The sequence below is a fragment of the Triturus cristatus genome, chromosome 4_2 (genome assembly GCF_964204655.1).
Source record: "Triturus cristatus chromosome 4_2, aTriCri1.1, whole genome shotgun sequence".
Lineage (NCBI taxonomy): Eukaryota > Metazoa > Chordata > Amphibia > Caudata > Salamandridae > Triturus > Triturus cristatus.
The window spans coordinates 84,905,904-84,932,150 of record NC_140586.1 but is presented as its reverse complement, the minus strand read 5'-3'; the positions used below and the strand labels follow the sequence as shown (position 1 = coordinate 84,932,150).

At 43.4% G+C, this 26,247-nt stretch overlaps 2 protein-coding genes across 3 annotated transcripts in view; one reads left to right on the top strand and one right to left on the bottom strand.

The window, feature by feature from the left end:
• The window catches only part of YIPF2 (Yip1 domain family member 2), a 76,072-nt gene extending 73,943 nt beyond the window's left edge, over positions 1 to 2,129 (bottom strand). Inside the window, exon 1 of one of the 2 annotated variants that reach the window (XM_085600656.1) lies at positions 1,936 to 2,129. The gene's annotated coding sequence lies outside the window, so the exon portion shown is untranslated. The remainder of the gene's footprint in view (positions 1 to 1,935) is intronic. The other variant, XM_085600657.1, reaches the window with a different exon arrangement.
• TIMM29 (translocase of inner mitochondrial membrane 29) lies at positions 1,990 to 24,854 on the top strand. Its single transcript, XM_085600658.1, has 2 exons — positions 1,990 to 2,356; positions 23,988 to 24,854. Exons 1-2 carry the CDS (start codon positions 2,230 to 2,232, stop codon positions 24,620 to 24,622), a joined length of 762 nt encoding a protein of 253 aa, XP_085456784.1. The 5' UTR covers positions 1,990 to 2,229; the 3' UTR covers positions 24,623 to 24,854.
• Positions 24,855 to 26,247: the final 1,393 nt, after the last annotated feature.

The following is a 26,247-nucleotide window of genomic DNA, read 5'->3' as shown; positions in this document are numbered from 1 at the left end:
GTCATCCGAATCTTGAACAGTTTCTGTAGACTTCTTCCCTGGTACTGAAGAGGATGTACCTCTCCTGAAGGTTTCTAATGTCTGGATGACAATTTTCCTAATTCTCTCCTTGTCATCCTCGCTGGAATGTCTTTTGTGTTTAGAAGGAGGGGAGTGCAAGAATGAAAAGGAAGTAGGTTAGGTATGCTTTCTTTTCTCGCAGTTTGCCCATGCCTGCACGACACATCTAACATGGGAAAAACAGCCAAAGAATACTGCCAAAATTAATAAAAGTTCAATGCAAGCAATTGCTTACCTTTAGGTATTCAAATTCTAGGATAGGGTGTGCTCAACCCCTGGGGCAGAAACGAAGCCTGCGCAAACAAGACCAGCCTCACCGTGCATGCACGAGCTTTGCAGTGCGTCTTGTTCCATGCAAAACTCCCTCCATTCACACACAAGGCCAAGGAGAGATTAGAAACAGAATGGCCATTCCCCGAGCCCACCACAGAGGTGGAACCGCATGAAGCCACTTCTGAGCAGAGGATTGAGTCAATGTCCGTCCAGGTACATAGCTCCCACGGCAGAGGCCAGAATCCTCCTTAGCCCTGCAAAGGAGGGTTGCGAAGTCTCAAAAAACTGCCTTAACCCTCGCCCCCCCCCAACCCCCGCACGAAGTTCCTTTGTCTTCATCAGAGTGCAGGAAATAAAACAGGAGTCAGAAGTGCCAGCACCGCCCCCCCCCCCCCCATCCCTTTGTGGCACCCAGGCAGGGTGGTGGGGCTGGCTTCGGGATCATCCTGCTTTGTTCCTGGTGTGAGGTAATATCACCTCACTTGTAATGACTAGGATGAGGATGAGGAGAGTAGGAGTAATGTATGGTTGCCAGTGCTACCTTGCCGGAGTTTTACAGGCACGGACAATATTTTTATGTTAAGACTAGTAAAAAAATAAAACTGAAAAAAAACATCAGCAAATGGTGGTTATATTTTTCACTTTGGAATATAATCTTAAACCAACAAATACTTGAATAAATCACTTCAAAAAGCATGTTTAGAGCTGCCCAATCCATCCCTAAATATTTTGTAAAACAAAAGGCAGAATGGACAATTAATTCTAAAAAAAAACGTGGGAGCTTGTGTCCGCACCCGGCAGTGGTGGATGCTAGGAATCATTTTTTTAAACCCTTGTATATCAAATACAAAATGTCTAAACTTTATGAATTGTTGACATTGGTAAACTCCCCGCCAAATTAATTTGTGTGTTTATAACCTTTTTTAATTCTTCCAAATATTTTTTTTAGAGAACGGAGTACTTGTAGAGCTGTGAATTGTATATTAACAGTTTTTAAATTCTTTTTGTAAACCTTGTCAATCTCAGTTGAGATCTGAATCAATACATTACTATTATGTGGGGGGGTGGTATTCAAAATCATATTCATTTGCTAACTTCTGGACCTTCCAGAAGTACAAAATATGAACACATGGGTGGACTTTCTACGAGAAATCTTGCAACCCTATTATTTAAAGTTATTAGATGACTCCGAGGACTCAAAAGCACAAGGATGTACTGCCCTTTCGCAATGTCATTATGGTTTAGTCCTTTTGTTTTTTTTGTTTTTTTAAATGAACGCACAACTCCCAAAATGAATTCTGATGTGCCCAACCCCAAGAATGAAAAGGTATGTACCTAGAGATTCAGAGCCTTCTAAAAACTTTACTAGTAACGTATGGGCTGATACCTAAACGGCTCATAGATGGTCTGCTCCAGAAAACGTTCATTCTGGGAGAAATGTATACTATTATACATATTTGATTGGTGCTCCTACACTTAACGCTGCTGAACCAAGAAGTGGTTATTCTCGGTGTACCGCCCATAGTAATATCTCTCCCACGGTCTCCTTGTAAAGATTTTCCTACGGAAGCCCCCAATTAAATACCCCTCTCAGTGTTTTACCTGCTTTCGCCTATCACGCGCCACGTCACGTCAGTCACCTGCGCACAGAATTAAGGGGCATGGCCGATGTCAGACTCCTCCCGCCGGTCGGATGGTATCGTCCAGGAATCGGAGAGAGCATAGCAGATTTTCGTCCGAATACAAGGACGGTGGCTCGGAAGGTTCCAAAAGGTTTTATTCTAGTCAAACTCTGCAAGAAAGAGGATTTGTAGTCCGGAAATAAGGCTGTGTCTCGGATGTGGGAAGTCGTAAACCGGAAGTCAGGCACTAAAGCCGTCCGTCTCCATCCAGATCATGGCGGGGTTCCTGTGGCTGCGGGTTGCCGGTCGGAGAGCATGCTCCAGTGTCGCCAAGGTTGTGACCGAGCCTGGAGCAGGAGAGGTTGTAGCGCCACCCAAAAAGAAGAGGTTGGAGAGGATAGGTGAGACAAAGGGGTATTGTTGAAAATATGGTCAGAGCTCATATCAGGAGTAAGTTCAGGAGGCCGCAAGAGAGAGGTCGGCGATTAGCGCATGCATACGGGAAGCATCAGGGGGTAGTTGTACAGAGCTTTCAATTTGCCAAGGTCAATATTTGAGCACCTTATCAGTTCCAGCTTTTTCCTTTGCATTTCGGGACCTGTAGTTCTAGCTTCATAATGGAGCTGCAAATATCAGATAGTTAAGAACAAAATAAATAGACTGGATGCGCTACTTACACATGAACATGGAAACATTGAGAGCTCTACTGGCACTGAACTCAGTTGAAAGCAGGGACTTCTTTTTTACGTATCATTCGAGCTGATGGGGTCGCGTTCCTGTGGCAAGCAAAGTGGCGGCGTCACATTCAACAGTATCGGTCAGAACAAGTGATATGAACCTGCCTGTTGTCCCAAGCCTTATGTTGTGAATGTGAATTTAAGTTGTCCCGGGCTGTCAGCACTTAAAATACTGGAACCTACAACGTGAAATCACATTTTCCAATGGGCTTCGCTTTGTTTGCTTCCTATTTAGTGTGATATCAAGTGGACATTGGGAAATAAAGTTACTGTATTCAAAACAGAGACCACTATAATCTAATGTATAAGTACCATTACAGCTCATCAAAATTACTGTTCATTATCAAGATTCCTGGATGTGATTGTTGAGGTGACTTGATACATATCTGATGTCTATGCTCTAAACTAACTGCTTTTTTATCTGTAAAGAGGTCCTTTGTGCGATTAGAGCATTGCTGGATTTACCTATACCGGAGAAGCCAGCGATTATGATAGGGCCAAACCTGTCGAGACTTCAAGCTGTCAATAAGAGGGCTAGTTATATTAACTGAAAGTGTTAGTTGCATTGAAAATGCCCCTAACGATTAACTGGATAAATAAGGGCACAGAGAAAATAGAATATATTTGGGTTTGAGAAGATTATTGAGCAATTTGAAGGGAAAACATTATTTTTGACAGAATCTGGGGGTTACTATTAGAATTCACATCAGGAGCACCAACATTACCTCCTCATCCATCTTCCTGGCCACAGTCCTTGTGTCACGAGCGAATGCAGCTGTGGCTAGAAAATGTCACAAAGGCACAAAAACACTTGTTCCCCACTCCTCCAATATGACCAATTTACTGGAACTATCAGATGATTATCATAAAGTCATTTCGTCTCAATTCCTGTACTTTTGTTCTCGCGCAGGTATGGTCATCAGGTAAGTAATACCATTGGTTATATTTACGTTTGCAGCTGGCAAGAGAATGTGCTTTAGCGATACCATAACTAATACAATAGCATAAGAGATCCTGGTTTAGTGGATGCATGTGAACTATTTTGAGCAACACAAGGTCACAGATCACCACTCTCATTTGGGTACAGAACTGCGGTATGGTGCCAATTAGAGTAAGATTTTTGGAAACTACAGTGTGTTTGGCCCACTTATCAATCCAGAACTACGACCCAGAACCTTATGTGGAAGGGGTTGTGGCCTGGGTTTCCCTCCTTCAGGTAAAGCCCAGTCTCAACAGGTTAGTGACCATCATCATCAAAAGCATCATTATGCTACAGCATCAAAATAGGATCCAGTGTGGGGCAGACTGAACTACTTTTGTGATCAGCAGGAAAATTCAATCACAGCTCAATGGGTATTGCAGATAATTCAGAATGGATTCCAAACAGTTTTCCAAACTGTACACTCAGGTTTTTTAAGTGTACTCCTCTCCCAGCCAATTCTCTGAAAAGGTAGGATTTACTAGATGGGATCCTAAAGTTACTCCAGAGGAAATCAATAGTATCTGTCCCATTCCATCAGAGGGGATAGAGAGGTGTACTTCATTCTGTTATAGTAAAGAAACAGCTGGGATTTCAGGCCAGTAGTAGATCTAAAGACAGTAAATCTGTACTTTCCAAAGGTGAGGCTCAAGATGCTGACACTTCAAGCAATTCTGAAGTTTATCAGAAGGGAGCTTTTCTAGCATCCTTGGATGTACTCAAAACGATCTTCATGTGGCAATTCAACCAGCATCTCAAAGATATGCACGCTTTTGTGTCCAGGGAGAACATTTTCACTTTCAGGTACTTCTGTTTGGCCATATATCTTCTCCAAGGGTATTCACAAAGGAATTAGCCTCTTTTTATACCGGTAGTATATTCCAGGAGAATTCACTTTTTTCCTTATTTGGATGAATAGCTTATTTGTAGTTTTTTTCTCAAGGCTCAACAGAACGTGGAAGAATTATGAAATGTGGGTAAACAACACAGATTGTTAGACCATGCAAAGTACCATCTAACTCAAGATCTTCAGTTCACTGGAACCAGTTTCAAGACAGGTGTGGGACGGGTGTTTCTGCCACAAGGAATAGAACATAATTTGATCAAGGAACTATCATCCCTGCTGGCTTGCAAAGCACTGTCAGCCAAGGAATGGTTGTGGATACAGGAACTAATGGTATCCACTTTAACCATTTTTCTTCGTGCAGGGTACATAATGTATCCCCTGGTAAGACACTTGGGACCCAGGGGTGAAAAGTATGAGCAGGAGGTGCAAGTGAATCTAAAAATATTGCAGACACTACAGTGGTGATTGAAAGAAGCACACCTATCACATGGATCTCTTATGTGGTCCTAACCAAAATAGTCACAATAGATGCCAGCAGGTTGGGGTGGGGTGCCACTCTGCAAGAAACCTCCATAGGGAGAACATGGTTTGGTCACAACGCAGATTATCCAGTTGGAAGCAACTAAAAGCTGTTCATCTGGCACCCTTGAGATTTGCCCCAAAGCTGTTAAATCTCCATATTCAAAAAAAACAAAACCGTGGTGATGAGTTACATCAGTTACATCATTCATCAAGGCTGTTGTCCATTTTCAGCCACTTACTGTATTGGCACATGAGACTAGCTGTGTGTGTAGCTCAATTTCCAATCTGTAAGGGCAGTGTTTTTTGCCAGGTAATGAGAATTGGTCAGCAGACCGACTGATCAGAGTTTTGCCTCTGATGAATAAAAAATTTGCTAGCATTCGCGCCAAGAATTTTCAATTCTATTAAGGACACAGATGCGAGGATTATGCTTCTTTCTTTTATTTGCTACTCACAGCAGCCAATGAAAATCGTTTTGTATGCAAATAAAACTACATTTCCCATGATGCTCGTCCATACATCACATCCTGTATAGCCCCAAAAGAGCCACAGTATCCTGTTTCTCCTCTTTCTTTGCTCGAACCTTAACAATCAATAACATTAATACTTTCAGTCCAAAATAAGGAATATGAGTCCAACAATCATCCTCCAACGTGGAAGAACCATATCCAAACTGGAATTTTACTTCTTCTAAACCAGAAGTACACCTGCTCCGTCTTCTTTCCCAGAACCTGAAAGGAATGAGACCGGGAAAACCCGTAACTTATGCTTATACAGAATATCAAGTACATGCGGGTGGGTAATTATTACCAATATTTTAATAAAACCGGGTGGGATTATCCTCGCCTCCGTGTCCTTAATAGAATTGAAAATTATTGGCGCGAATGCTAGCAAATTGTTTATTCTATTACAGGACCGGAGGCTTCGGATTATGCTAGTTTAACGCTTATCCAACACAACTACAGTCATATCACCCACCGGTTTATAATAGACTGAGAAAATCAATCAGTAGATCTTGAAATATCCTGCACTATGGAAATCAGAAAACAATATTGAGAGATATGGCCCCACGATCAGACTGTCTCAAACACTTGGTTATGGATACCGTATTCTGGCATAACTGCCATCAACCACCGGCTATAATAGGCGCAGACACATATGTAGAGGTTCTGTAATGTAATCAACCGTTATATCACAACAATTATATCACAACCTCAGGTAGTAAACACCGAGTAACCTCCCTTGTAAGCCTTAAGGCATGGAAACCACACATAATTCTCATTATTTGGAAAACGTAATGTGAACAGACCTTGACCAGATGTAATTCTGACATTAATTATAATGAAACTTCCTGGAGTAGATAGTGTACCTGTAAAATCGTGGGCCTGTCCCGTCGTCGGAACACCGAAAGGTAGAAGGCCTCGTGACACAGCCTGACGATAGTCTATTCCTTGTCGACATATTATTAGTTGGCCACTTTTCAAAGAAGAAAAAACGAGAGAACCTCCTACAGAGAGGATTATTCTGGTCTGTGTGTTTATGCTACCCATTACCTTTCAAAAACTCCCAGAAAAAAACGGCGCAAGCCCACCAACTTGCCTGTATCTAAAAATGACCTGCATAAATGGCCGAAATGGCCGCTGCAAAGTGAACGCCACGCAAATCCAAATTACATCACCTGATAAAACATACACAAAGTAGGAAAATCAGCCCTCACGGAGATGACACGACGTGTACGTACCAACAAACACCATCTTCCAACGTCGAAAAAATATTGTGTTTGCGTGGAAGGACCCAGGGTTGTTACATGAACGCCAACAGCGTGTCCGAAAAACGTATATCATAACAAAAAACATTGTTTGAAAAATATACCACCTGGGGAAACTGAATGTACAGCATTGACATGTTTCGAACCCTGACCCTGTGCCATCAAAAGGCGCAAGACTAACCTTTGATCTACAGTTCCTTGGTATATCATAAAGGACCACTGCCCCAATTCACCATGAGCGCCTCTGCATGAGATGGAATGTTGTAAAGGGTCACGGAGGACCCTGAGCAGGACGCCGCCGACTCAAGGAGTACTGGAAAACAAAATGGAGACTTCCATGCGAGAGTTGCAAAGATCGCTTCCGCTAATCAATGCAAATTTGCGTCCCCTTCTCTGAAATGTGGATGAAACTGAGGGAAACCTAGTTCAGTCCCACCGACTAGGATACGTTGAGAGCTTTGGCAGGATTTGAACCCCTATCCTGTGAGAGCCTTTGCTACCAAAGGCACAAGACTTGCCACTGAACCATAGCTCTTTAAGAGACCTATGTGGAAAAAGACCCGAAATGACTGGAGGGCAGGAAAAACAGTTTGACAGACGATGCTAAGCGGACCACTACTCCGGCAACCGCCCGAAATGGAACCCTCTGCATGGATAACCTCAGAATGGGCCCCTTTGGAGCTCCCTAATTTGGAGCGTGTAAGACATAGCTGATCTGTGAGGAATGAGATAACTCTGGAAAAAAATCTAAGCCAATCGACACAAGTGTATCGAAGTGACTAGCCGAAACAGGCCATTACAAATTGTAACCCCGAGGGCCAATTGGAATCCGAAGAGGAAATCTGACATCCCTTGAGGGAACAATCACCTAGTTAGAGAGTTGGAGGAAAATATATAATTAACCCTCTGATCCGTCATCGGAACAGCCGCGAATGACGGGAAGGAAAAATGGTGGCCACGAGATGCCCTCCTGAAAGCCATACGGTAGAAATTTGTGGAACATGGTGGGAAAAGAATTGCTAAAACAAACAGAAATCCCTAAACGGTCCACAAAGGACTGGCCTCGTGAAAGACCCTCCTAATTCCAGAGGGTGTAACCAAAGGTTAAATATGTCTACCTATCAGAGATGCGACCAGTAACTAAGCTGTCCCAGAGGGGATCCGTCGCCAAGGGCCAGCGCAGTCAGGACGTCAAAGTTGTCCATCGCTGCTTGTGTTCTGCCAAGAGCATGAGTTTGTCCCGGCATCCTGTCAGTTACGGGAAACCGTTTCTGTGATTTCTTTTACAACTAGCAAGTAAAGGAGACCGGCTTTGACGCAGGACGACTCTTCCACCGTAACCAGTGTATCCGGCCGCAGTTCCCGAACTATAAACTATTGTGCCCTTTTTTTAAGTCCCGTCGCGCGCGCGCGGATTCCCCAATATTCATCATGTTGAGTGAGGTAGGGAAAAATATGCCCAAGGAAATGTGACTCAAGAATGATGGGCGTCAAACAAGCCTTGCTTCCCCGAGCTAGGGACTGGTACATCTGGAGCCCGGTTGACCTACTCCAGGACGTGTAGAACCTGAGCGTCAACAGAATTATTTCAGGAGACTTTTGCGCTCCGTTCGAATAGATCACATCCTCCTTATATATCTCACCCATGTGTTGCCATTGGCTGTCCGTATTCAATATTGTAGTGCCAAGCACAGCGTAACGGAGGAGTAGAAAGGGAGCCAACCCTGTGCACACGAGAAATGAAAAATAATAATGTATCGGCTCCTCAGCAAAGCTGTAGTCAAATTATTCCAGCCCCACCGGCGTCCGAGTCATGGTGACATATCAGGAGCGTGTGCGCACTCCAAGGGCCAGCCTATTGTTACAGCCTGGAAGGCGTACAAAAAAATCTGCTCATGTAAGGCACGAGCCACTGGGAACCTTGAAGCAAACAGGGGATGCGTGCGACGTGCGTAGACCAAAATCGCCCAAATGTAGCCCAATTGGGTTACGCACACCGTAGCGTTATGACTCCATAACCGCACTCTGCTACTAGGGAAAGCCTTTGGCGGAGAAGGCGCGAGACCGCGCAGTGATCAGAACAACCCTATGGAAGTGACAGGAGTAATGTTAATTCAGAAAACCATAATCATTGAAACACCTAACCTTTGAGTAATAATCTAGACATAAACCACTGTCACACAGTGACTCATTTTGAATGCTGCAAACGACAGCGCAGTATCTCAGTTCTTGAGGGAGCGTTATGATTCTGTGTTAGGCCGTACCAAGTCCTTCCCATGAAGATCAAGCGCAGGCCCAATCAGTTATGTCGCAGGCATCATCAGCGCGACATCTCCACTCCTGTGGGAGTGACTTTAATCTGAACCCGGGCGGGCTAAACCAAGAGCGCTATCACGTGCACACAAGCCAGTGCAGTATTAAGACTGACAACATTAATCAGAGAAAATATCAAGCCTAAATTGTAATAAGAATTCAAATTTTAATATAAAATACATTTTAAATATAATTTTGTCATATGAAAAAAACACAACCCGGGGAACCTGGATGTGAACCCCGAACCTCTGGGATTGAAGGCAAAGGCCTTACCCCTAGGCCACATTGACTCGATGCAAACATTAAACGTGTAAACCTGAGGGGGACCTGTGGCGTATAACCCTGTCAATGGAAGCTGCCGAGGGCAGCGCGGCATTTTGCAGTCAGCGGAAGTACAATTAAGCCTGATCAGGCCACCCGCGTTAAAGATTCACCGCTCCTGACGGGGAACGCCCCGCAGTACTCTCATTCAAATAATAAATGGCGGCGCGCGCCTGCTTAAGATTTAATTGAGCCATGCGCGTGAAAACAAAAAACAGCGCGGTACTCAGCGGCCAGCAGGGAGTGACGCGAAGCCCGAACTGGCCGCCAGTGCAAATACCAAAGCTCTGCTCCGGACGGGAGCGTATCACCAATTACGCCGCTCCCAGCGGGAACCTCTAAAGGGGCCTGCAGGCCATCGGGGGAGGAAAAACATGCCAGAAGGGCCGCCCAGGTGATTAGGTACAATGCTTCAGCGGAAGCGCCCCACAGATCACGCTGCTCCCAGCGGGAGCCTCTCAAGATGCCGGTAAGCTGATAACTATAGCGCCAGCGAGCGCTAAATCGAGAAATATATGGCAACTTAAAACAGAAGACAAATTGCCCCCAGCACAAAAACGCACACACTTAAACACAATTATTCAACCTAGCGCGATATAAGCGCAAACATAACTGCAACATCGTCAAAGATAATTCAACAGTCAAATAAGACATACATCACAACATAACGTTCTGAGCACTTAACTCTCTGCTTGAGCAGCAAAGAAAGAGGAGGAGAAACAGGATACTGTGGCTCTTATGGGGCTATACAGGATGTGATGTATGGACGAGCATCATGGAAAATGTAGTTTTATTTGCATACAAAACGATTTTCATTGGCTGCTGTGAGTAGCAAATAAAAGAAAGAGAAGCATAATCCGAAGCCTCCAGTCCTGTAATAGAATTTGTTATTGATGCAGTGTGTGCTCCAGCAGTTAGTGAAGAAGTTTTGTCTGCAGGAGGTAGACCTTTTTGCGTTAAAGCAGAATACTCTGCTGCCTTGCTTCTGCACCTTTTCTCCCTGCTCGGAGGCATGTCATTCAAGTGTTTCTCAGAGCTGGTATATTCCTTTCATCCAATTTCTATGATCCAGAGTATGTCACAGAAGAATAGAGGTGACTAAGCTACATTTATATTGGTAGTTCCTTACTTAAGCAACATCCCTGGTTTCCACAGCTCTTGCAGTTAGCAGTCCAGCCTAGTTTGGTAATCCTATTAGTTCTATTCTCAGTGAAGGGATCTCACCTCCCACTGCCAGTGTTATATTAACTACAGCTGTTTGAAGGTGACATTTAGTAACTAAAGGTTGTTCCTTGGTAATGTCAAATGTAATGCAATAGTATAGGTGTCCCTCTATATTAATGTAAAAATTTCACCATTGGCATTCTGACGGGGGGGGGGGGGGCTTCAGCAGGTCTGCTATAAACCTAGCAGACCTGTCATAAACCTAGCAGACCTGTCAAACGGGCTGTGAACTGTAGTGGCATAAGAGGTCCTACATGATTGGGGCCTGACTGGCTGGGAAGACAACAGAAGGGCCCAGCTTAAGTATCCAATAACATTTGCCTGTGACCAGTCCCAGCACACCTGTCAAGCAGGATGTAACATTTAAGCAGGACATGATACGTTACCCCCTCCCCCCCCGTCCTCTTGCATTTTCTTTCAAGTTCACAGGGGTCATCTCTGCCCAATCAGGTTAGCCTATTATTTTGCTCCTAGTTGCTAGTTCACATCTCATTCACACCTATTTAAAAGCTAGGCCTCGAAAAATCATACAAAAATTAACAGACCTGTGGGTCTATTGACTTGAAAAATCTACTTGACCTAACTGTAATGTGCTACACCCCAAAACTGGTCTCCAATTATGTGATCCTAGGCAAATATTTTATTTCACAGGGACGCCCAGGACACATTGTTTGGGGTCAAGGGCAACACGTTTTCATGTCTATTTGGTCCTTGGGACAAGTAGGCCCAACCCCCTGCAGCACAAACCCTTTGGCTGCCAGTTTGCAGTACCACATTATGGATCAGGGCAGGGCACTGTCTGTAGTTAAGGTAATATTTTTGTCCATATGTTAATGCTGTTCAAACTTATATTGATAGTTCATTAATTGAAAGCCTTTATTATTAGGGTGAGCGCTCTAAGTAAATGTTATAAGCTTTGACAGCACTATAAAAATGTATACACACGTTTTCAAAGTTGAGCAATATGAGGCTATGTATAATGCTCCCTGATTTGATGCAAATATTTGCAGAAGCTTGAAAGAAATAGTGATGATTCTTTGCTTTCAAAATAAAATGTTCATAAAAAAATGAAAGCAGGAAAAAAACTTTTTGCTAAACTTATGTACAATTTCGGGTACCATTTCTTTGCAGCATCATTTAACATGTGTTGATGCATGCTAGTATTTCCCAAAAATATTCATAATGGAAATCAGTGTAACCAGTTTCAATAAGATTATGGGAAACAAAAATAAACAAGCATTGGCAAAGCCAGGAAGTCGGAAATTGGTTTTCAGCTTTTTAGTTTTGTCAATGTGTGAATTGTTTTGGCATGGTTTTTGTAAAACATCATTGGTGTGGGAGCTGCCGGGCCTTCGCCATTCTAAAACATTGGCAAAAGCAAAAATTGTTTTTGGTCTCAAAAAGCACACTGTGCCACAGTAGTTACTGGCACTGAACAAAACTACTTTGTGTGCCGATATGCTCCTTGTGAAAGAGCAGAATGCTGTCACTCACAGTGAACCCAGGAGAGAGGTAGAGGGAGAGAGAGAGAATATTTTAATAAACGCAAAAGGTCATGGTCAACACCAGACCAAGTTAGGGGCCCAATTATTAAAGAAAGTTCAAAAGTGCACCCGTGGTATGTCCTTGCATTAAGTGCAACTATACAGCTTTCATGAATTATCAATAATTTACAGAAGTAGGAGAAGAGGTAGTATTCCTTGAAAATATTTGTGAAATGTATTTTAGCATGAGCAAATATGCATGTGTAGATTTGCTCATGCGAAAATCTGAGTGTTTGCAAGTTCACTTTCCCTCCAAACACTTTTTTTCCCAACTCTGGAAGGTTACATCTGCCATTGCCATGAGTAAATATCCAACATTTCTCAGTATGGGAAAAGATTAGAGAAGAGTTGTTGAAAACCCTTAAAACATGCAAGTTAGTAGGTTTGCACAGACTCAAAAGGGCATGCTAACCCTGGAACTATTGATTACCACTACCTTCAGCCTCAGTATGTAGACCTGTGGAAATGTGGCAACATAAGGGGATTGCAAGTATTTAAACACTACTATAGTATGAGCCCAGGCATAATCAGAGAGGCTATATCGTAGCTCCTATATTATGAGAAAGCTGCTATAATCTTTCACCGCTCTACATGGCACCAAAAGGATAAGTGGATTTTGTTACAGGACATGTAGCTTTATGAAGCAACCTACCCCGTGGACAAGTTGATATTTTGTTAAATTCCACATCCCTATTTCATCGAGTCACCTTTTTTCTTCAATATAAAATATGAGAGAACCCTCAAATATGTGAGTTAAGCATGTCCGCTGTATTAAAACTCTTTTGATTTAATAGATTAAATTTTTTGCCCCATGTATAATATAAATCTAGCTAACTTATAGAGCACACATGGCAACTGATTTGCCTCTTAGTTTTGTAATAGCATTGACATCAGGGCGGGGACAGGAATGTTTTTCAGCTCATGTGTAAAAACTCTCACTTGATGTGGTGGTGCACGGTCATTTACAGACCACATATTTCCATTGAAATGGCCACAAACTTTCCCACTGATATGCAGTTTTACTGATAAAACTATATAACTTACTAATGATAGTGTGGAAATCGGGTTTCAGCAAATATGTTCTGATTTGTTTTGATCCTATTCAAATCGAAATCTTTGTTTCAATCACTCTTCAGAATTATAAAAAGTTGTTTCCCCAACTGCTGAAATATATTTTGAAATCTTTGTGCTGGTTATTCACAAGCTATCTAAATGTGTTAGAAAAAACTAACATCCTGTAGCCTTTTATTTCACACAGCATGATTGTCACAGTTCACTTTTCTTTTTGTGACTGTAAAGTTAGATTATAATGTAAACGCAATCTCTAGGATAAAATTAGGAGCAATTTCTAAGAAGATATAAACTGACATTCGACCTCTCTTGGAACGCACATCATATGTAACCAGATTTAAAGGCATTTTTATTGCTCCTTTCCTATCTGAATTAAAAGAACTCCTCTTCTTTGTCAGCTGGAGTCTCTTGTCAGACCGAGCTGGTAGTCCCTAAAAATAGCTTGCCCTGACTTATCGAGGCTTGAATGCAAATTACCAGGTGGCCAAAGTGGGAGAATAAAATGCAGATTTAGCTTCCAGGGACTTCAGGCAGGGCTAAGGTAACTTTTTAAAATTTACTTTTCTGAAAAATTTAGATCAAGTCCGACTTCAACAATGAATTGGGTTTTTAACAACTATTAACAATATTTGTTTGTTTTTGTAGCTATTCATATTCGTGAGATAAAGGGCTAGTATTTAATATTGCATCCCAGTGTTTCCCTATAGAACATTCAAATGTGCTTCTGTGATAATAGCTTTGAGGACCTTATCACTCTTAAGACATGTTTAACTTGAAACCTTTACCTGTTCTAGTTTTAAACACTATGTACCCTGTCTTTATGGGCAATACAGTTTACTTAGGGGTGGCGTATACATATTTTAGAGGAAGGTTTAGACCTGTCAAAAGGGGTTTGACATGTCAAACTTGCAGTTAAAACCTGCACAGCCAGACTACTGGTGGCAGGTCTGCAATTATGCTTACATTGTCTTTGTAATGGGTGGTGCAGTCCAAAAGTGACATTTAACTACCAGTCCCTGGGTACACCATGGCACCATATACTAGGGACTTATAGATAAGTTAAATATGCCAGTCACAACTTTACCAATTTTACCACGTTCTCTAGCCAGCAAAAATGGCATTCAGCAAAAAGGCAAACATTTTGGGGTGACCCTGCACCAAGGGCAAATTTCCAACAAGGTACACTTGGATGTTAAAAGGGTTCTAATTGCACAGAATAGTTATTTAGGAAAGTCAATGTTCTGTCTGTTATGTTTGGAGTTGCAGGACACAGATTAAGTGGTCAGTGTCTATTTTCAGTAGATAGCTAAAACAGACTACAATTTCAGCTTATAAAATACAAAGGAAAACATTGTTGGAGCAGGTAGAAGGGATGTCAACAAGAGGAATTGCTCCCTTCGGGGTGTCATTGAAGTGTGCCTCTATGTTGGACATCTGCAACGCTGCTACCTGTTCCACCTCCCTTCATATTCATGAAACATTATTGACTGCAACTGAAATTGTCAGCTGCATTTGGGGATATAGCTGTGGTTTATATGATTAATAATGCTTGTTTATATTGTAATTTCATTGTTTTCACATATTTGTTAGTAACATTCTGAGTCAGTTAAATAAGCAGTTGTTGTTTATAAAGCAGACAGAAGTGCTTGGATATCGACTCAGTATGTAAGAAATGTGGAGGAGAAGGAGTTAGTGGCCCGGTTACCTACTGGTAATCTTCATTATTCCAAGCCTAAGTCTTCCTCGTCACAGTTGAGGTTTCCCATCCCTTCCCTCCCAACTTGTTTTCAGTTTTGATTATATACTGTAAAGCTTGGTATTGCAATAAGTGAGGTGGGCTGACTTCCGTTTTAGGTCTCTGCTCTAGACTGCATGCATGCGGTGTCTCAAAGAGACCTGTTATATGTACTTTGTGTGCTTCAACCCGGCCATAGGCTTTCCATTTGCTGGCTCCATGATCGCTCCACTATTCGTTCTCCCCATTTGCACATGGAATGCATGCGTCGTGCCTCTCCTCGTCATTAGCCCTCCCAGAGAGCAGGTGCCAAGTAGTACTATTCATACACAGCAGCCATTCTAGGAAATGTTTTCAGGGATACTTTTTTTTTTGTCTTGGAACATTCCGTGCAGTGCTCGCGTTTTCAGTTCACTCGCCCCGTCCGCTGTCTTTTTTTCCCCCCCTTTTTAAATGCAGTTTTACATAGCACGACCGCCACCGAATGTATTATTAGAGCGCTTTACGTGAGCGACAGTTGCTTAACACTAGGACTTATTCATTTTTGAGGGAACAGGGAGATGAAGTGATGTGCACAAGATCACAGGATGTTGTGCGGACACCGAAATTCGAACCCAGTTTCTCAGCTCCATAGTGGGCAACTTTGCTGTAATGCCACGTCCTGTCCTCCACCTCCAACTCCAACTACTAGGGCTTTTTGCACTTAAAAAAAAAAAAATGTTTAAAAGCTATCGCTTTGAGCAAGTACCTCTCACTGCCTTGCTGTAATGTGCCATGTTAATATCAAAGTTTCCACATGTTAAAGAGATACACCCTTCGAGTATTTTATAAACCCTTTCACTCTCTCTATCCTGTTTTTTTTTTTTTTTAATGCAGCTTTATATATAATGCGAACACCACATGAATGTATTATTGGAGAGCTTTACATGAGCGCCAGTTAATTTACCCAAGGACATGTTTGTTTTTGTGCGAACAGAGAAATTAAGTGATTTGCCCAAGATACAGGAAGTTACGCCGAGACTCGAACCCGGTTTCCCAGCTCTATAGTCAGCAGCTCTAGCCTAACACTACATTCTCTCCTCCTGTCCTGAACCTCTGATAACAGGGGCTCTTCACACTTAAAAAAAAAAAAGTTTTAAAACGATCACTTTGAACAAGTACACCTTAGTGCCGTGCCGTATTAATGAGTTTCAACATGTTGAAGAAATACACTCTTCAGATATTTTATAAACCCTATCCTATTTTACGTGTTTTGCATGATCTACATTGCAAACACTCTTAAAGCTTTGCGCAGCCTGTTTGCTTGCCCATCTCTAAACATGGTAGCTGCAGCTCCTACTGTTTAGAGCCCCTATTTCTGCAGTAACTGGTCTTAACTGGGTCAATATAAGTGTTATACCGGACATCTGTTTTTCCCACTAGGTACGGCAGTGCAAGTGTGATCCAGAGTGGTTAGCCACTTGATCTGAACTGAGGAGCCGGGAGTTGGATTTTGGCAAGCACAATTAACTGTGACATAAGAGCATTATTATGCAAGAATTTGAAGATTTCTTTTCCCTTTGGATATATTTACCATCAGCAGGCAGCGAAGGTGCCGGCTGGCCTGCCTATTACATGGGCTGATGGCATTGATACGAGCCTTATTTATTTATTTGACTACCGGAATCCGCTGGATTACGTGCTATATCAAGTGTTGACACTGAGCTGGTTAATCCAACCCACCTCCTTCTCTAGATTGGCTGCTCTAAGGGTTGCCAAGCAACACCTACGCCTGCCTTTGGGAAACTTGACACGCTCTGAAGATTTGGCCTTTGTTTGGGCTCTTGTAAAGCTCTTCAGTAGCTTCAGAGCACTAAAATAAATGAGCCATTCCTGTCGTCTTGTTTAAACCTGCAATTAGCCATTTTTTCCCTAATTGTCTGATTGTTGGTCAACTGTGGTGGCTCAGTTTGTTTTGTTTTAATAATCTACCACATGAACTGCTGTCCGTGAAGCACATTTCAACCTTCACTCCATCAGAGCATGTGCCTCTTCCCTACTGTTCCATTTTTGTTACGGGCTGTAGGCAAGGGCGTGCAATCAACAAAAGCAGGCCATAATTGTTGTCCAGCATTCCATGTAAAGCCAAGCTCGCAATCAAAACACTGGCCATGAGGGTTCTCCAGCCGCAAGTTGCACTTTGCCTCGCCAGACCAGAAAGAAACACCCACACCTTTCACAACAAGGCGTTACATCAGTCTCCAGGGGTACAGCTAAGCATTTGCCCCTTTACAGGGCAATGTCACAAAGATTGAAGAGGGCAGGCTCCATCCTTGTGCAGCACACCATTCTACAACTGGTCTCGATATTCTGCAAAATGGTATGAAAGTGTGTACTGGAAGTTTAAAAAAAAAACTAAAAAAAACCCTGCTCTAGCAAGGAATTCCAGTAACACGCGTAGAAGATTTGGACACCAGTGGTTCATTTCATGGAATTTATATTTTTCAACTACACATTACTACACTCTACTCAATACCATATAAATACACCCCACTTAAATCTACTCTATGTATCATAGCAACAATCTACATAAAAACGCTCCATACCATGCCACAGTATTCCCTCAACATAATTTCACTCAACGCAACGTTGTTCCACAACACACAGTCCAACTCTACACATTTCCATTCCACACCACATAATTCCACATCAAACCATATAATTCCACTCCACAATTCCACTACACACCTCATATATCCAATCCGCACCACAGAATTCCACATCGTGCCACAAAATTCAACACCACACCATTCCATTCCACTCCACACCATTCCACTCCACATCACATAATTCCACTCCACTCCACGCCATTACACAATACCACTCCACGTAATTCCAGTACTCATTACTGCATAATTGCTGTTCACATATTTCCACTGCACACCATGCCACATAATTCTACAATAAACAATTCCAATATAACATACCTATTTCAACTCCACAACACCTGGCTTAAAGACTTTGTCATTGACAACGCCATTAGCGTTCTAATTGCCAAGGCTGGTTATGTTCATCGTGTGATAGTTAAAGGAAGTTGGCCATACTGAAGCGACGAGAAACGAGTGGTAATTTTTGGCTTGGTGACTTCTCCGTCCACAGGAGCATTCATTCATGACGTAAGAACTCTGACCAGGGTAGACCTGGACATGGCGTAACCACGATTACCGGTAAGTGACTGGGCCATTATCATAGTGCCCACAGCTGATGGCATTAAGACTCTTTGTGAGAAAGTACCATCTTTCTTGCATGGTATGCCCCCACTTTTTGCTGAATTGCTGAATGTACTTTGACTGAGTGTGCCTTGGACTCCTGCCAATCAGGTGCCCAGGGCCTATGTTCCTTCCCTAAAAACCTCAAACCCAAATTGGCAAACCCTGGCCACATGTCAGCCCCTGGTAAATGGTACCATAGGTACCCAGGGCCTTGTGGCCAGGGAAGGCCTCTAAGGGCTGCAGCACTCACTGTGCCACCCTTAGAGGCCCTGTACCCTAACACACTCACACGCTGCCCTTGCAGGCTGAGTGTCTGGGTACAAGACAAATCAAAGAGTCGACATGGCACACATCCCTGTGTGCCATGCCCACCACCTACACTGCCCTGGCATACATCAGCCGCCCCTCTAGCTGGGTGCCCTATGCCAGTGGTGTGGGCACAGGAGCATGAGCCCTGTGCCCCTACAGTACCCAGGTCCATTCCTGGGCACTGTAAGTGAAGTGCTGCCATTTAAGAGTACATGGTGCTGAGCTCGTCAAACACAAACTCCACAGCACCATAATGGCAACACTGAAGACTGAGAAGTTTGGTGTCAAACTTCTCAGCACATTAAACCCGCACTGATGCCAGTGTGGGATTTAATGTACCAAGTACCCCAGAGGGCATCTTAGAGATGCCCCCTGAAACCTAACCTACAATCCACGTCTGGTCTGGGAGGCTGCCTAGGCTGCCACACAGCAGACATGTTGCTGGACCCTGCTCTCCTGGGCCTGCAACAATGCACATCCTGGGCGAGGTGCTAGATCTCCTCCCCCAGGATGGGCAGGGGGAAGCTTCAAAGGCATGCCGTCTCTGTGAGCTTCCCCAGGCCACTGGCAGCCCCTATTCTGGCGAGAAGCCTGGCCGTAAACCCCAAATAAGGACTGGAATGTGCCAGCCTGCCAACCCCACCCCTCAGGTGGGGGAGGCGAGGTGAAGCACATCTCCGGGCGCTCGCCATCTTGAAGATGGAAGGCCCTACCCAATCAGGACTAGGCTACTGCCCCCCTCCCACAGGAGAGAGGCAGAATAGGGGGTGTACCCACCCCAGGACAGGGACCCATTGGTCCCTGCCCTTCACCTACCTGTAACGACCCTAAATCTAATATTTAGGGGCACCCTGAACATTCCTTCCCCTGATTCCAGATTCCAAAATACAAAGAAGAGCAATAAGAAAGAAGACCTGCCATGCAGCTGCTTAAAAGAGGAAGACACCAACTGCTTTGTCCCCTGCCCTACCGACCTGTCGAACCTGCTCCTGCTGCAACCCGGCACCTCTAGTGGCCAGCACCCTCACAAACCCCGGAGGACTTGGCTACGTTTTGACTCTAAGCACCTGGGACTCCCATGAGCAGAGGCTCTGCTCAAAATCAGCTTCTAATCCCTGGCATCAGCCCGGAACCGCGAACCCTGCACACTCTGCACCCGCCAAGCCTGGCCTGTGCCTGAGTGAACAAAGACCACGAGGACGACCCCCCGGCGACTCTGACCCCGAGTCCGGCACCCAAGGACTTCCCTCGACGCTCCTAACGCCGCCTGCAGCCTCAGAACCAGGTACCCCCCCAACCGCGATCAACAGAGGGTACGATTTCCCGACACCAAAAGGCACCCCGGCGCCCTGTGCCCAACTCCTGGGTACATACCTATCCTCCAACTACCCAACTTACCTCTCGAAGTGGTGGTGGCACCTGAAGAATCTTCGTCCCCGAGCTTGCAGCCTTTTTCCAACCAGGAGCTTTCCCATTGAAATCAATTGAGCGCCCGAAGGCTCAAAAGTACCCTGCACCCAGCCGCCCGAGTGGCCCTGGCAGTGTAACCTCTACACCTATCTACTTCCCCATTTGCCCTGAGCAAGTGACCAGGAGCCCAGCTCCCACAGCCGCGTGGCCTGCTAGTCAGCAGCCACCAACCAAGGCCCCCCTGCCTCCCATAGGATAACATTGGGCCTAACTCACTCTGCACCCAGCTGCCCCTGCGCTGCTGAGGGTGTAACAACTGTACCTACCTGACCCTGGGAGACCCCTGAGTCTGTGCCCAGAACCTTAACTCTGCCAGTCGAGTACTTACCCAAAAGCCAATAACTCAATTTTCTCCATAGGGTAACATTGACTGGTTTCTTCTGAAATTTCTTCTAAGTGTGGAGTTTCTAAAACTTAAAATATTCACCAAAAATCAGCAGAGTAACGAATACGAAAATACTCACCTGCTATTAGGAGAGATCCCAGTGCTGGATCGTGGTGCCCAGCACTGACCCTGAAAAATATTCACAACTGTACTTACCAGTAACCCAATTTTCTTCCATAGGAAATCATTGACTGTTTTTCTGTGAAATTTCTTCTGTCGATTTTTGCAAACTTCAAATATTCTTTAAAAATCGTTCAAACTGTGAAAATGTAATTACTTAACTGTTTTAGATAGAGGTCCCAGTACTGAGTCTAGGTACCCAGTACTGGATTACAAAAGTAACGAGACCATACTATACCTGCAAGTTGAATTTTCTTCCATATGGAATAATTGACTGTTTTCTATGAAATATTTTCTAAGTGTCAACTTTTAAAATAGCAAAATATTGCCTAAAAATCATCACAGTAATTAAGTCGACTTTCATCACTTGTTTTTAAGAACTGTTCCAGGACTGAATCTAGGATCCAGTCCTGGAATTACAAAAGTAATCCTGAAAGTAATCTATTGTAAATAACTTAAAACTTCCATTGAACTCAATGCATGATTGTGTTTAAAATTGTGTTGCCTATTGTGACAACCTGTAACTTTCTACAAAAGCCAATTGCCTATTGCAAAAGTATTTACTTAAAGCCTCTCATTCTGAGAAAGTACATTTTAATACCTATTGGTGGTTCTAAAATAAAACAAACATATATTTTTTTTTATACAAACCATTGACCTAGAGTTCAGTTATTGGGTTTCTGTCAACTTTAAAAATACCAAAATATTGCTTAAAAATCACAACAGTAACTAAAACGTATTTACTCACCTGTTTCGAGGAACGGTCCCAGGACTGAATCTAGGATCCAGTCCTGGAGTTAGAAAAGTAATCAGTTGCATTTACTTAGAATTTCCCATTGAGCTCAATGTATAATTATGTTTGAATTTTGTTGCCAATTGCAACAAACTGTAAATGTTGCATTCAAAAGACTATTGCCTATTGAAAAGTATTTAACTAAGGCATCTCGTTCTGAGAAAGTATATTTTGATACCTATTGTTGGTTCTAAAATAAAACAACCTTTTATATACAGACCATTGGCCTAGAGTTCAGTTCTTGAGTGTGTGAGACCATTTGCTGACTGAGTGTGTACAACAAATGCTTTACACTGTCCTCTTATACTGCCTTACTGCTCGACCAAGCTACCCCTTTTTATATCTAACTTTAGCCTCTGCCAAACCTCTAAGGACTCTGTACACACTGTACCTATTTGGGAACAGTATATACAGAGCCACTTTCTCACACTCTTCATATAACTAGGCCACTTCAGTACATAAACAACAACAAAAACGTAAATAGTTGCACATGTAAAATGGGTGGCGTGATAAGGAAGATCTCAATAGGTGTCACATATCTTAACAACATAGTAGATTCAAATACAGTCAAGTTGCCAACAACTTAACACTTGTATGAGGAGCGAGTTTTAAGAAGAGGTGTTTTTGAGATACTACAGTAAATGTCTAATTATATCATGTTAAAATGCCTCTGCATGTACCGTTTATGTTCTAAAACATAATCTAAATAAAATGTCTTTTTAGAAAAGTTTTGTTTGTTGGTAAAAAAAACTATGACTGGCTGAAAGTTGTCTTCTTAACATGGGGTTTCTCGACAGCCATGGAACAAGTTTGGAAGCTGGTTGTGAGTTGGTCTGTGGGGAGGGGAGCCTGGGGGCAGGCAGGAATATAGGAGATGGGTCAGAGGCCTGCAAGCATACACAGAGGTGGCTAGATTAAATCGCACTCGTGGGCGAAAGTAGAAGTGGGCGAGCCACTAAAAGCCCAAGCCAGATGCCTGGTTCAAGTGAAGGTCCTCTTAGACCTTCAAACCCAAATTGAGCCCAGTTTTCAAGTGGCTTCTGTCTGTCGCTCACTTCAAGTACGAAGAATGAAAGACAAAACATTAACCAAATAGGTTACACATGATGATAGACTTGCCTTTTATTTCACTTATGGCATTGCCATCAGGGCGGGTGTGGGGCATGACTATATATAAGTTCTGTTTTAAAAGCTATCATTGCTTCACAATGCAGTGATATCATCTAACAGGCTAAGGGGAAACACTCCTGCATCCTACAAAAGGAAACAATTTATATGGCAAACATTTTTCAGGGTTTGCCTCGTGCACAGGCTCTTGGAGCCTAGCCAGACCCGTGGCTTGGCTCTCCCTGTTAATATTTTGGCTCCCCCACCTCTAGGGAAAAGGAACTCTCATATTTATGTTCACAGATCAGTGCCGTCACAGTAAGGAAAGATTCCAATGTCCATGAGGCTCTAAGGAGAAGAGTCCGAGGCGACTGGGGTTTCAGGAAATTATTCACTGGTATTTAGTGTGATTAAAATTGGAAGAGTCTGATGCTTGTAAGGTCATAGGCAATGGTTAAACTCTGGTGAGGTCACAGGGAGAGGGTCAGAGTGGCAAAATGTAATGGCCGGGATCAAGCTGCTCGAGTTGGTCAATGGCTCTGGGTCTGAGGTTGGTGATGCCTTGGCATTGAAGAGACTAGTGGGGAATTTAAAGGGTTTCAGCCTAGTGGGTACAATCCTGAATAGGATAGCAGAGCTTGGCCAGGGTTCGAGGGCACAAGGGTCAACAACATCGATTAGGCCATATGATGGGTTTGGAGGCAGATGAGAGGGTCACACGTTAATCACCAGGTACTGGGCTACAGCCACACAAAAACATCTGGAAACTGCTAACATGAGCGTCCGATGCTGTTGGGATTTGCATAGGGTTTAGTAGCAATGGTGCTAGTCAAAGGCCAGGGGAGGTCACAGAGGTTAGCGTGCATAGTATGGCAGGGTTGGTAGGTTGGATTACGGATGCAGGAGAAGCGTCAAGGGATCGGAGTGATGAGCAAGTGGTCAGGGTGTGTGGGAGAACGTATGCAAGGAGGGTACATAAAAACACACTATGCTGGGTGGGCGTCGGGATCATGAAAAGGTCACAAGCAGCCAAAGAACAGATAGGAGGAGCCAGGCACTGCCAGAACTGCTTTGTCCAGGGAAGGGGAAAAAGCTCTGTGGAGGGCCATGTTCTCACTACAGTCTGATGATTGTCTTAAACTGTTTTCGAGAATGTGGTTAGGGAGAGGTTCTGAGTTCTATAGGATCTTGTATGTAAGCCTGTGGTGTCTTGGAGGGGTCAATAGAAGGGATATATCTAAATGTTACCTCTTAGACTAGTTGTTGCGTGACAAGATGTGTTAATCTCCTTGCAAAAATGGAGAATGGCGAAACCTGGTGGGTCTTGACAGGGCTGGCTTTCATATTCTTAAGAGGGCGACTGACTACTGGACCAATTTTAAAGTAACGGATTTGTGTGTGTATGTATAATTATTATATACTTTTTTTTTAGTACAATATATACATTGCAACAGATTATCACTTATTGATTTAACTCCTGTTTAGTATAGGTGTTTATCTTGCTCAAAAGATGTTTTTTTTCTTGCTCTCGCACAGGTATTTGGATTAAAAGCCTTATGCACGATTATGCAGAGGCATGTCGGGATATTGGAGTGGGCATGAAAGAGCGTCCTGGGAAAGCCGCAGTCTATCTCTCCATCCTTACCGGAGCAGGCATTTGTAACCACAAGACACCCTGTGAAATATCTTTTCAGTCTAGTCTCCTGGATGCGGTTGGTACTCTCTTGCTCCTCTCACCCTGGACCCGGAACGGGAGCTCTGAAGGCCACGTACAGCGGTTAGTAACTTTACGTAACCAGGGCCGCCTGCGCTATCAGAGCCTGGTCTTCTTTGCTCTCATGTATGAGGTCACCTATGACCAAGACTGTAACCTCTATGAGGCCCAGTGCAAGCACCTTGCTCCCCGGCTGCTAGACTTCCCCAGCCGGGTGTGTGATGTGGGCTTTTTGGGACGCTGGTGGGTGTTGCATTCCAAAATGAAAGAATTTGATGTCAACGATGACGAGTTCAAGTACCTTCCTGCCCACCTTCAGACTATCTCGGCCAAGGATTTGCATTCGGAGGAAAATGAGAAACTGTTTGATGAGAAATACAAGGCTGTCTTTATGCCAGAAGAGCTCCTGCAAGAAGATTTTCCACAGGTGCCAACTCTGTTAAAGTCCACTCATTGATGTTTCCACGCCCTAAAGAGCGAACTATATGGGGATATTGCACGTGAATTGTTTTTGTATTGTTGTGAATTTTCAAATACCTGCATTGTGAACCTTGGATAAAATCTCTAATGTACTTAAAACCAAATTGGAGAGGGTAAGAACTGCCTACCAAAGAGCAATTACTCATGGTGGTCATACATGCACATTAAAAACCTGTCTAGCATTAAGCTGTGCAGCCTTACTGAGATCATGTCTTTAGTCCATAGTTTCCTTTCCCTTTTACATTGGTATTTAAAAATATTTTTTATTCCTCACATAGTTGCATCAAGCATCCTTCTGTGTCCCTGACTGATTAGTGAGGGGGGTTGCTGGAGCCACACCGCTTCAGCGAACGTGACACTGGGTAAAGTGGGGTTGAGTGAAAAGTGAAAGAAAATCGCAGCACGTTGATGTGGTGTTTCTATTTCGGTTCTGACATAAACATCGCTCGAAGCAAGAATAGTGCTGGAATCATGAGCTATGGTTCTATGCCCATAGATGTTTTTGGATCCTTTCCATGTAATGCAAGTTTAGGCTTGTACATTATCAGTATCTTGTTCCCGCTTTTTTAATTCTTTTATTATTTTATAACTGGACCCTGCCACCTCCACCCCATTCGGATTATCTAAATATCGGGCAAAACGCAAACCGTTTTAACCAGTTATTTATGAGGGAAAGCCTGGCATATGTCTAAGATTGACTTGCCTTTATTGGTTTCAGACCTAGTGGTAGGCACACATTAGAATTTTATTCTTGTAATACGTAGACACATGGTTGGGCAATTGACGTTTTTAAGCACGAGACCCACTAAGAGCCTCTAAATTCCTATCCTTTGCGGGCGACCCACGTTTGAGTGTGCAGCTTCCTGGCTGCATAGTGGTCTTTTGGCTGGTTCAGGTGATACAGCGTCTATGTGACAATTATGCGATTCTTACTTGATCAAATAAAAACAGAACACTTGTGTCAGCAATTTGTTGCTAGCAGATTCTAGATCTGTTTAAGCAGATCTGTGAGTTGGGGATATAAGAATGGCACTTCCAGTGCTTAGAAAAGATTAGTGTGAACAGCTGTTTTGCATTTTGAAAAGAAAATCAAGCACCCTGTTTTAACGTCCTTTGAATTCTAGTTATTTCAATGCCCCAGAACTGGGGCTATGCACAGGAAGGGTGACCAGTTCCTGTCTGATTCAGGATGGGATGCTGTGTTGGCAGTACCTAATTTTAACGAGAGCACCGGGAGACTGGTGTTATCCGTCCTTTTGCACTGGCACATTGTTCCAGGTAGGTTTGATTATATTAGTGAGTTTTGTGGTGTGTCGACTAGGATGGTTCAAGTGTCAGAGTTGTATGATAGGAAGTCAGTACATCAGCCTGATAACTCTGAGTGCACCATGCATGCAATCCGTGTTATTGTGTACAGTAATAATTCCAGCTCTCGAAAAGAATAAACATTTTATGATCTATCTCTGGAGGTTTTTACTCTAGTATGGTAGTTCAGTGTTTAACATGCCAGTGTAGGTTTGTACCTTGAAAGCTAGACATTGGGCTTTGAATATAATTCTCTTGTCCACAGAGAGCCAATGTAGGATCTTCAACTTCTGCAAA

What these genes read in the sequence shown, in the direction of transcription:
- TIMM29 (XM_085600658.1), top strand. Translation starts at nt 2,230, where the DNA reads ATGGCGGGGTTCCTGTGGCTGCGGGTTGCCGGTCGGAGAGCATGCTCC. An exon ending in GAAGAGGTTGGAGAGGATAG is followed by an intron (nt 2,357 to 23,987) that starts GTGAGACAAAGG and finishes GCTCTCGCACAG; the next exon opens with GTATTTGGATTAAAAGCCTT.